The following is a 12,294-nucleotide window of genomic DNA, read 5'->3' as shown; positions in this document are numbered from 1 at the left end:
TGGTTCTCAATTGGGGATAATTTTGCCCCTCAGGGGAAATTTGACATTTGACTTTTATTTTTTTGAGACTGAATTTTGTTCTTATTGCCAAGGCTGGAATGCAATGGCGCAATCTTGCCTCACTGCAACCTCCACCTCTCGGATTCAAGTGATTCTCCTGCCTCAGCCTCTCTAGTAGCTGGGATTACAGGCATGCACCACCACGCCCAGCTAATTTTGTATTTTTAGTAGAGACGGGGTTTCTCCATGTTGGTCAGGCTGGTCTCAAACTCCTGACCTCAGCTGATCTGCTCACCTCGGCCTCCCAAAGTGCTGAGATTATAGGTGTGAACCACCACGCCCAGTAGACTTTTTTTTTTTTTTTTTTTGAGACAGAGTCTCGCTCTGTCACCCAGGCCTGAGTGCAGTAGTGCAATCTTGGCTCACTGCAGTCTCTGCCTCCCAGGTTCAAGCGATTCTCCTGCCTCAGCCTCCCGAGCAGCTGGGATTACAAGCGTGCACCACCACACTCGGCTAATTTTTGTATTTTTAGTAGAGATGGGGTTTCACCATATTGGCCAGGCTGGTCTTGAAATCTTGACCTCAGGTGATCCACCCACCTCAGCCTCCCAAAGTGCTGGGATTACAGGTGTGAGGCACTGTGCCTGGCCAGCTCGTTTTTTTGAGACAGGGTTAGGACAGGTTAGCTGGAAACAGATTCTATGGTCTGAAAGACTGGCCCACACAATCAACCGCAGTCATTCTGAGAAGAAAGGTCAAGATTTGAGAGACCATGAGGATGCATGTCTAAACATGACAGAAACTGGTTTAATTACACCACTAGTAGGCTCTTTTTCTGAAAAACTACGATTCTCTTTTTTTTTTCTGAGGCAGAGTGTTACAGTCACCCAGGCTGGAGTGCAGTGGTGCAATCTTGGGTCACTGCAACCACCACCTCCAGGGTTCAAGCAATTCTCCTGCCTTAGCCTCCTAAGTAGCTGGGATTACAGGCACCCACCTCCATGCCAGGCTAAGTTTTGTATTTTTAGGAGAGATGGGGTTTCACCATGTTAGCCAGGCTGGTCTCAAACTCCTGACCTCAAGTAATCTGCCTGCCGTGGCTTCCCAAAGTGCTGGAATTAGACTTGAGCCACCGCGCCTGGCCAGAAGAACCATGATGCTCTTGTATTCTCCCAGTAGGTGCATGCTGGGCAGGGGTATGAGTGGGTGGGGGACAAGGCCAGGGCAGAGGCCTCTCCTCTGCACTTCCTACAGCTTGTTTGGTCCCTGCTCTGAGTTGCGGCGGCAGGTCCAAGATGGGAGAGGGTCTGCACCCCTGCCTAGAGCAGGTCTAGACTAGAGGGGGTGTCTCTTCTGTGCGGCTCTCTCTCCTGCCATCCTCTCATGCCTCAGGTGGTGCCAGCACCTGAAGATGCCCCTGGGACTGTTGGAGAGGAGCTGAGGGAAGAGAATTTGAGACTACTGTACTTTCCTGGCCTTATCTGTTCACTACTCAGCTCAACACGGAGGGCTTTGGGTCAGCCGAGACAAGGAGTGCGAAGGTTGGGTTCAAGGCCTTGGTGGCACCAAACTGGGAGCTTCAGCCCATGTACAGAACTGAAGCGTGTTAGAAAAGGAGAACCCAGATGGACCGAAGCGTCTCCATACTTCCTGTGCACAAACAAGCCTAGAGGAACACAATCTATCTAATATCATCCAATGAGGACGCCTGCAGGAGGCAAAGCCATTCTCCAGACTCCTGGCCTAGCATTAATTCAGGTCTTCCCTCTGTTTCCTAGGCGCCTGCCTCTTTAGAAACAGATCCATGCAGTGTATATTCTTTCGTGCCTTGTTACTTCCACACAACATAACGCTCCTGGGATCATCCATGTTATATTCCTCTGTACTGTTGAGTAGTATTCCATTGTATGAATGTATCACAGTTTGTTTATCCATTCTCCTGTTGATAGACTTTTGGGTTGTTTCCAGTGTTTTACTATTATAAATAAAGCTGCTTAGAAATTTCCATTTTCTGTTTTTTTTGTTTTTGTTTTTTTAGCACTAGAGAAATGAATCAACATGAAAATCACACACCAAATAAACTGATGAATCTAAGATTTAGGAAGAAGCCTAGGAGGAGAAGGAAAAGAACATTCATCAGGCACCCTCCTTCTTAAGGGTCACCAAGCGGTAGCAACATTCCTTCATTAAAGAGATGCATGCTTCATGGCTGGGCACAGCGGCTCACGCCTGTAATCCCAGAACTTTGGGAGGCCGAGATGCGCGGATCACTTCAGGTCAGGAGTTCAAGACCAGCCTGACCAACATGGTGAAACCTCATCTCTACTAAAAATACAAAAAATTAGCCAGGTATGGGGCACACGCCTGTAATCCCAGCTACTCCAGAGGCTGAGGTGGGAGAATCGCTGGAACCTGGGAGGTGGAGGTGGCAGTGAGCCAAGATTGCACCACTGCACTGTAGCCTGGGAGACAGTGAGACTCCGTCTCAAAAAAAAAAAAAAAGAAAAAAAAAAGATGCATGCTTCTTTTTATGACTCTTCTAGGCTGGAAAAATGCAATGATCTACTCTGGTGGAATATTACTGTTGGAATCATTTCCTTTCAAGACTGATGAAAACTTGGCAAGAAATGCTGATTGACAAACAGACCTTGAGGCCCATCTCTGGGTTCGGTATTTGTTTTGGTTAACTTTGCTTGGCTGCTACCCATTTGTAACATTAACCATTTATAGAGCCCATCATGATTCGCAGGGGACTTTAAAGACATTGCACAATGTCTCTACCACAGCCTTAACTCAGCTCTCATCACTTCTAGCAGGAGGGTACAGACACTGCGGGTTACTACCTACAAGCCATGGCAACTCTTTTACTAGCAACTCTGTGCCCTTAGGCAGAAACCAGGCTTATTGATTTATCCTATGCTAGACCAGATATTCAGATATTCAGGGAAGGGGACTCCCCTCTCCATTCCCAGAGGGCGAATTTTGACTGATCTAAGCCAATCATCGTGGCCTAATTCCCTTGCTGGCGATTGGGTTAGGTAGAGCATAGGCCACACTTCTGGCCAATGAGAAGTCAGAGAAAGTTGGCTGGAGGGCTTCTAAGAAAGGTATTGCTTTTTCTTAAAAAGAGGACATTAGACATACGAAAAAAGGAATAAGTCTTTTTGTCTCTGGATGTGACTATATGAGGAGGTGATTCCTGGAGCTGTGGCCATGAGGGGACAAGGCTGAAGACAAAAGCCAAAATACTGAGGAAGCAGACGGAAACAAAAATACCACTTATTAAATTTAAATAACACACAAAAATATATAAGATGAGCTGACTAATTTAAATATCAGGTTTTGAGCTATGTCCCTGGGGAGGGTTTGAGATATATGATAATGCTTCTCAAGGTATGGCAAGAGATATTCCGAAGATGCAGAAGCCCTTGACTCCAGGTCCGGCTTGGTGATCATCCACTCCTACTGGAGTGCCTCAGAAGGCTGGTGCCCCCATCCACCTTCAAACCTGAAGCTGGTGGCTGTGGATTCAAGCTACGCTTACTAAGATACATGTTGAACATCCCTAATCTGAAAATCTAAAATCTGGGGCCGGGCGCGGTGGCTCACGCCTGTAATCCCAGCACTTTGGGAGGCCGAGGCGGGCAGATCACCTGAGGTCAGGAGTTCGAGACCAGCCTGGCCAACATGGTGAAACCCCATCTCAACCAAAAATACAAAAATTAGCTGGGTGTGGTGGTGGGTGCCTGTAATCCCAGCTACTAAGGAAGCTGAGGCAGGAGAATTGCTTGAACCCGGAAGATGGAGGTTGCAGTGAGCCGAGATTGTGCCACTGCACTCTAGCCTGGGCAACAAGAGCGAAACTCCGTCTGAAAAAAAAAAAGACAACCTAAAATCTGAAATGCTCCAAAATCTGAGCTTTTTGAGTGCCAACATGATGCTCAGAAAAGTAGTCACTGACTGGAACATTCCAGATTTCGAGTTTTTGGATTACGAATGCTGAACGAATAAGTACACATAATGCAAATATTCCAAAATCTGGAAATCCCAAAATCCAAAACATTTCTGGCCCCAAGTATTTTGGATAAGGGATATTCAGTCTGTGGTATATGGAAGGAAGTTTATACTGACCGCCCTTTTGGGTGGCGTCTAAGATCTAGGAAACTATTCAGCCTCTAAAAAGAGATTCAGAAATACCCGTCACTCCTAGTCCCTGCAGGACTGGAAGGGTGGTAAAAAGCCTTAGTAAACCTAACATTCCCATATTGTCTCCTTCATTGGAACACGTTGGCAGATGGAATACTGCATGCATAATTTCTCTTTCTATTTCTGAATCTATTCCTTTAGATCTCCCCTCCCCATTATTAAATAGGATGTCCTAAGTATGCAGAAATGTGAAGAACAGAATTATCACCATAGTTTATTACCTACATAAAACAATACTTTGTTCTATTTCTGTCGTTCCTTTCTGAACTTATTTTAGGAAGTAGAGCCTCTTAGGTCTGAGTATTTTTGTTTTATTTTTGTCTTTTGTTTTGGTTTTAATATTTATTTATTTTAAAGATGGAGTTTCGCTCTTGTTGCCCAGGCTGGAGTGCAATGGCACAATCTCAGCTCACTGCAACCTCAGTCTCCCAGGTTCAAGTGATTCTCCTGTCTCAGCCTCCCGAATAGCTGGGATTACAGGCCCATGCTACCACGCCCAGCTAATTTTGTATTTTTAGTAGAGACAGGTTTCACCATGTTGGTCAAGCTGGTCTCAAACTCCTAACCTCAGGTGATTCACTCATCTCGGCCTCCCAAAGTGCCGGGATTACAGGCATGAGCCACAGCACCCGGCCTTGTTTTTAAGATTTCAAGAAGGATGGTGAAAGTTCCTGAAGATAAGGAACACGCAAGTAAAGGGTCAACTTTTTTAAAGGGAAAACTTTGGAAATTTTACAAGAACCAATTAACTCTGCAATTTGGGAAAATTCTAGAAAACAGAACCCAGCAGATCATCAGCAAACTCCTGAAACAGTATAAAAATGTGAGATATTACTAGCTGACTGTGAACATCATCTTGCGGTAGAAAATGAGGCCAAAGTGAGTCACGTATAGTGGACAATGATGAGTTCTTCAGATAAAGAGGAAGTAATAAATATAATCTACAGAGTTTAGCTGAGCTTTTTATTCTGTCTGATATGATAGCCTTCTCAATGAGCTAAACTGTTACCGTTAGGAGGGAATGAAGTAGTTCAGAAGGGATCACTTAAGGGGGGTTGTCAGCAGCTCTACACCACTCTTAGGTGGGCAGTTCAAGTGGTCCCCCACTGGGGTCTATTCCTCTGCTGGGTTGATTTTAGTGTCTTATCCAACAACTTCATAAAGGGCTTCTAACAGCAGCTGACAAACAGTAGGTAGTGTTATTATTATGAAATCGAGAACATGCCTATTAAGCTAAAAAAAAAACAGGTCTTCTAAATACAAATCCAGTGCTCTTTCCACGGTATTGTGCAGGGCAGGACTGGCCCACCCAAACCCCTGGGAGGAGGTGGCAGGTTCACAGGGGAAGCACACATATTGGCAGCATATCTAAAGGAGCTGGGCCATGCCATTTCCAAAGCTCCAAGGATGGAAGGCACCTTAATTGGAAAAAATTTGGGGGGAATAGAAGTGGAATAAGGGAAGTAAATATAAGTGCATGTTACAAATAGATTCTGAGAGGGAGTTCTTGAAACAGTTAGTTACCTGTCTGAAGCAAATGGGAAATAAGTACTCTCTTGGCAGTACAATGTACTCATTCTGTCTTTCTCTATAATTTTCAATTATTGAGCACCTACTATAAGTCTTCTGCTGGCCCTTTTTGTCATCATGAGGGTGACCTCACTGCCACAGCAATTCCACACTGCTCTGATCTCTCTAGCCACAGCCCAGGACATTCCACAAAGCACGAAGCAGGAAAGAAGAAATAAATTCACTTACCTGGCCTGCCAGGTTGAAGTAAGAATGATTGGTCAGGTTGACTGGTGTGGCCTGACTGGCCTGTGCTCTATAGTTGACCACGAGCTCCCCGCCATCCAGTGTGTATGTCACCCAGACTTTTAACTCTCCGGGGTAGCCTTCCTCACCATCTGGACTGACGCGCGAGAACTGGACGCCATTGGACAGCACCCGAGGGGTCCAGAGCACCTGGAAAAATTGTTTTCAAAGTTGTGTAGTTGCTTCAACCTCAAGTTAAATGCCACATTTCAATATTTAAAGACAACTGATTTCACAAGGAAAGTGGTTATATAATCAATTAAGACTTTTGAATGATAGCCTGGATTTTTTTTTTTTTTTTTTTTTGAGACAGGGTCTCAGTATGTTGTCCAGGCTGGAGTACAGTGATACATCTTGGCTCACTGCAACCTCCACCTCCCAGGTTCAAGAGATTCTCGAGCCTCAGCCTCCCGAGTACAATTATAGGCATGAGCCACCGTGCCCGGCTAATTTTTGCATTTTTCACAGAGACACGGTTTCGCCATGATGACCAGGTTGGTCTCGAACTCCTGACCTCAAGTGATCTACCTGCCTCGGCCTCCCAAGATGCTGGGATTACAGGCATGAGCCACCGCACCCAGCCCCTGGATTTTAATTATTCCAAATTTTTGTTTTTCTCTACCTTCTCACACTCCCCATTCTCTTTTCTCTAACTTTGTATGTATATGTGTGTCTACAATATTTTCCTCTCTTCTTCTTTGATGATTTTTCTTTGATTTTATTTTTTATCTTGTAGCCCCACTCTGCTAAATGCCATATAGCAATATCTGCTGAGAGTACTAAAAAAACTTTAATAAATCAGCCCCTGTCTCTTGGGGGTACTATATACAAACATTTATTAAAATTCCTGCAAGGCTCTCTGTGTTCCCTAGGCAGAGTTCCAAACAAATAAGGCACTTGTGCCATTAAGAAGAGATGTAGCCCACAAGTCAAGAGTCCTGATTTGGGGGGCCTCATTTGTGCCTAGCTCATTGTGTGACTCTAGGCATTAATCTCTTTCATAAAATAAAGGGGTTGAAGAAATTATCTCGAAGTTTCTTCTTGTTCTAGAAAATATGATTCTAAGACTGACAAAAAAAGTATGGAGTTTATTTTTAAAGTTTTTTTTTTTTGTGGTCGGGTGCAATAGCTCATGCCTGTAATCCCAACACTTGAGCTCAGGAATTCAAGACCAGCCTGGGCAACATAGTGAGACTTCATCTCTCTAAAAAAGTTTAAAAAATTAGCCAGGTATGGGCTGGGTGCGGTGGCTCATGCCTGTAATCCCAGCACTTTGGGAGGCCAAGGCAGGCGGATCATGAGGTCAGGAGATTGAGACCATCCTGGCTAACACAGTGAAACCCCGTCTCTACCAAAAATACAAAAAATTAGCCAGGCATGGTGGGAGGCACCTGTGGTCCCATCTACTCAGGAGGCTGAGGCAGAAGAATGGTGTGAACCTGGGAGGCGGAGCTTGCAGTGAGCCGAGATCGTGCCACTGCACTCCAGCCTGGGCGACAGAGAGAGACTCTGTCTCAAAAAAAAAAAAAAAAATTTGCCAGGTATGGTGGTGCACACCTGTAGTCCTAGCTACTCAGGAGGCTGAGAAGGGAGGATCGCTTGTGCCCAGGAGGTTGAGGCTACAGTGAGCTGAGATCGCACATACCATTGCACCATTGCACTCCAATCTGGGTGACAGAGTAAGACATTGTCTCCAAAAAGTAAATAAATAAGTAAAAAGCATTTTGCTTTTGGAAATAGGAATTGGAATCTTGGATTAACATAGTGGCTGTTCTCAACTTTGTCCTAGAGGCTCCATGATTACACTTATAGGGAAAGGAAAATGAACATTTATCAGGTACCCATTATGAGTCAAGACTCTTTGCTAGAAACTTCACAGACACTGTCTCATCTGTCTCAAAGCAGACTTAAAGTAGGTAACATCATCCTCATTGAATAATGAAAGAATGGAGGCTCAGTGAGGATAAACCGCTTGCCCCAGGTCACACAGCTAGCGTGTGGCATTGGATTGGATCCTGAGTCTGTTCCGTTATTCTATACTATCAGGGGATGAGTTGGCCAGAGATTCCCAGTGCCTTTAGAGAGCTCTGGGATCACTAAAGAAGGGGCCTGTTGCAGGCATGAGACCTCCAATTTGTTGAATGCTGAATAGTCAATGACCTTGTGCTTTACATAAATCATCTTGCAAGGTAAAGATTTGGTTGAACCAAATGAAATGACCATCATTGTAGGTCAAAACAGTTGAACACTGGCAATTTCTTTTTTTTTTTTTTTTTTTTTTTTTTTTTTTTTTTTTTTTTTTTGAGACGGAGTCTCGCTCTGTCGCCCAGGCTGGAGTGCAGTGGCCGGATCTCAGCTCACTGCAAGCTCCGCCTCCCGGGTTTACGCCATTCTCCTGCCTCAGCCTCCCGAGTAGCTGGGACTACAGGCGCCCGCCACCTCGCCCGGCTAGTTTTTGTATTTTTAGTAGAGACGGGGTTTCACCGTGTTAGCCAGGATGGTCTCGATCTCCTGACCTCGTGATCCGCCCGTCTCGGCCTCCCAAAGTGCTGGGATTACAGGCTTGAGCCACCGCGCCCGGCCTGAACACTGGCAATTTCAAGTGGCTTCAACAAATACTATTTACCTCCATTTTACAGATGAGCAAATTGAGTTCAGTGGAGTTAACTTATACCCACATCTACCTTCCACTTCCTAGTGTGCGTTGGGGAGGGTAGGGAGTTTCATACTTCCTGTCCATTGTTTAGAAGGAAAAAAAATCTTGTTTAAAGTCACATATGTGGCCGGGTGTGGTGGCTCACACCTGTAATCACAGCACTTTGAGAGGCCAAGGTGGGCAGATCACTTGAGGTCAGGAGTTCGAGACCAGCCTGGCCAACATGGTGAAACCTCATCTCTACTGAAAATACAAAAATTAGCCAGGTGTGGTGGTGGGCACCTGTAATCTCAGCTACTCGGGAGGTTAAGGCAGGAGAATTGCTTGAACCTGGGAAGTGGAGGTTGTAGTGAGCTGAGATCACGCCACTGCACTCCAGCCTAGACAACAGAGCAAGACTCCATCTCAAAAAATAAGTAAATAGATAAAGTTATACATGTTATTTGTGACAGAGCTAGGGTTCAAACTCAGGACTGGCTGTCTCCACTATTCCACATCTTAGTCTCAGTGAAGTTTTTATTTGAATCTTCCTTTTCAACAAAACAGTTGAGGCCAAACTCTATAGATTTGAAAGATAATAGCCTCTATGGGACACAGGAGTGGCCTCTGAGCCCAGGATCTGTCCACTTTGCTCTCACAGACGTGGCATTTGCCAGGAAGGAGAACCCAGCAGGAACGGAGGTTTCTGCCTTCACCTACAGTGAAAGCAGCTGGTATGTGAAATACTTTCACCGAGCTTAGTGAAAAATTCATTTTACACCCTAGTTAGCTCCCAGAAAGGTTGAACTGTCAAGACACTCAAAATATGAAGCCTGTTACATGTAATTAAAAAGGAAATAGAATATCCCAAATAGAACATTTCAGGAATTAAATACTTGAAATGAAATCTTAACTTGCTACCTAGTTTTTCTTTTGCAGAGAAAGGACACAATGGAAAGATTTTTGGTAAACCAATATGATTGGTTAAGTATAATTCCTATTTATAGAATGATTTCCCTGAGCCTACAGTTTCCAAATTTCCAGAAACTTTGCAGCTCTAGACCTTCTTATACCATTTCAAATCCTATTCAACTTTCATCTTAAAAAAAAATGTGTTGGTGGCCGGGTGCAATGGCTTATGCCTGGAGTTTGAGACCAGCCTGACCAACATGGAGAAACCCTGTACTCTACTAAAAATACAAAATTAGCCGGTTGTGGTGGCACATGCCTGTAATCCCAGCTACTTGAGAGGCTGAGGCAGGAGAATCGCTTAAACCCGGGAGGCGGAGGTTGCAGTGAGCTGACATCACGCCATTGCACTCCAGCCTGCGGGACAAGAGCAAAAAAACTCCGTCTCAAAAAAAAAAAAAAAAGCGTTGGTATAAATAGAAAAACACATACCTCCAAACCAACAATTATATTCAGTCATTGTTGAGACGTGACACAATGTAAAACAACGTTCATCTGATGGGCGCATGGCACTATGTCAAAACCGACTGTTCAAAAACTTTCAGTGACTTCATAAAAATGTTGAAAGTCGGCCAGGTGCGGTGGCTCAAGCCTTTAATCCCAGCACTACGGGAGGCCAAGGTGGGCGGATCACCTGAGGTCAGGAGTTCGAGACTAGCCTGACCAACATGGAGAAACTCCGTCTCTACTAAAAATACAAAATTAGCCAGGCGTGGTGGCGCATGCCTGTAATCCCAGCTACTCGAGAGGCTGAGGCAGGAGAACTGCTTGAACCCAGGAGACGGAGGTTGCGGTGAGCTGAGATGGCACCATTGCACTCCAGCCTGGGCAACGAGAGCAAAACTCTACCTCAAAAAAAAAAAAAAAATGTTCGAAGTCTTTCCCTACCCCTCTCAGGGCCACTGTGCAGCCATTCTCTCCCATATCCATGTATTGAATGAAATGCTTTGGCTCTTCAAGGCCGGTTCCAATCCTACCTCCTAGGTTGCTATTTCATTTGTTCACACCCAGTTCCTACTGCGCCTTGTTGTCATCTGTTGCGGCACTTGTGGCTTCTCGCCTTTAACAGTTATCATGTAAGAGTCCACCTCCCTCTTTATACTGTGAGCCTCAGGAGTCCCCGGCCTACTGTGCCCCCCGCTTCACAGAAGGGGCTCAAGGGCACACTGCACCGAAGGCTACGTACACTCACAATTTTGCTGTGTTCTTGAAGGGAATATAAGTTAAGCAACACCACGGAAAATGCCACAGTGAACAGCGGGAGCAGGGGCAAGCTAGAACGAGGTGCTGTCCTAAGGCTCCTCCAAAGATCCCTGTCTGAAGCCAGGCTGAGCCTTACTTCCTGTGGTTGGAGTTTGCTCATGATCCTGGCATGTTCTAGAGATTCTGCCCTAATATGGGCAGAGCACATGCTGCCCTCTGCCTCCCTGGCATGAAGAGTCCCATCCTGAGGAAAGGGAAACCCATGGGGCAGTCAGTCTGGTTCCAGGCCACCAGCAGGAAGCTCATGGAAGCGGGGAAGCCAGAGCCACCAGCCTCCTTCTGCAGGACAAGTGATAGTTCGAGGCAGAAGAGAAGAAACTGTGGCCATTAGTGGGCATACATGTTTCTGTCTTCTCTGGCTCTTCTCTAGCAAATAACCTGGGTGGTATAATGTAAAAGAAAGTTAACTGGGCCGGGCGCGGTGGCTCAAGCCTGTAATCCCAGCACTTTGGGAGGCCAAGACGGGCGGATCACGAGGCTCAGGAGATCGAGACCATCCTGGCTAACACGGTGAAACCCCGTCTCTACTAAAAATACAAAAACTAGCCGGGCGAGGTGGCGGGTGCCTGTAGTCCCAGCTACTCAGGAGGCTGAGGCAGGAGAATGGCGTAAACCCGGGAGGCGGAGCTTGCAGTGAGCTGAGATCTGGCCACTGCACTCCAGTCCGGGCGACAGAGCGAGACTCCACCTCAAAAAAAAAAAAAAAAAAAAAGAAAGTTAACTGCTGAAATTTACTCCTTCACAGCCTGAAATTAGACTAGTAAGAGAGCAATCACTGGGGTTAACCCGTGGACTCCCATGGGGCTAGGAAGCAGGGGGCCAAGCACTTCCAACCCAGGGAGAAGCTGTTTGATCAATTTGCCTTCCTGACCTTTGTTTTCTAGGGATCCGCTTAAACAATGGACGTTTTCATGTGGAGGGGAGGAATTGGGGAGAATCTGATATGATTTTGAGGCATGAGGCACTTCAGTGGAAGGGGAGGCACTTCAGTGGAAGGGCAGGCCTTGGTGCAGGGCCATGCTGCATGGGGCGGGGGGCTTAACGACAGGTACAGGGAAGCATGCTGGACGGGGGCACCCATGCAGCCTGGGTGGACACCAGCAGCTATGGTGTAAGAATGAGTGTTTTGGGCCAGGCAGCCCTGGTTGTCCCACTTAGGAGTCATGTGGTCTTTTATTTATTTTTTATTTTTCATTTTTTTGAGACGGAGTCTGGCTCTGTTGCCCAGGTTGGAGTGCAGTGGCACGATCTCAGCTCACTGCATCTTCCACCTCCCACACTCAAGCGATTCTCTTGCCTCAGCCTTCTGAGTAGCTGAGCTTACGGGTGGCCACCACACCCAGCTAAGTTTTGTATTTCTTGTAGAGATGGGGTTTCACCATGTTCACCAGGCTGGTCTTAAACTC

At 46.0% G+C, this 12,294-nt stretch overlaps 1 protein-coding gene across 3 annotated transcripts in view; it reads right to left on the bottom strand.

Moving 5' to 3' along the window:
* GALM (galactose mutarotase) overlaps positions 1–12,294 on the bottom strand; it is a 109,066-nt gene that overhangs the window by 79,158 nt on the left and 17,614 nt on the right. For all 3 annotated transcript variants that reach the window (XM_030920723.1, XM_010364132.2, XM_010364130.2), the window contains exon 3: positions 5,965–6,171. In XM_030920723.1, the coding sequence (XP_030776583.1) occupies positions 5,965–6,171 (207 nt within the window). The remainder of the gene's footprint in view (positions 1–5,964; positions 6,172–12,294) is intronic.

The sequence above is a fragment of the Rhinopithecus roxellana genome, chromosome 17 (assembly GCF_007565055.1).
Source record: "Rhinopithecus roxellana isolate Shanxi Qingling chromosome 17, ASM756505v1, whole genome shotgun sequence".
Lineage (NCBI taxonomy): Eukaryota > Metazoa > Chordata > Mammalia > Primates > Cercopithecidae > Rhinopithecus > Rhinopithecus roxellana.
This window is presented reverse-complemented; position numbering and strand designations above follow the sequence as displayed.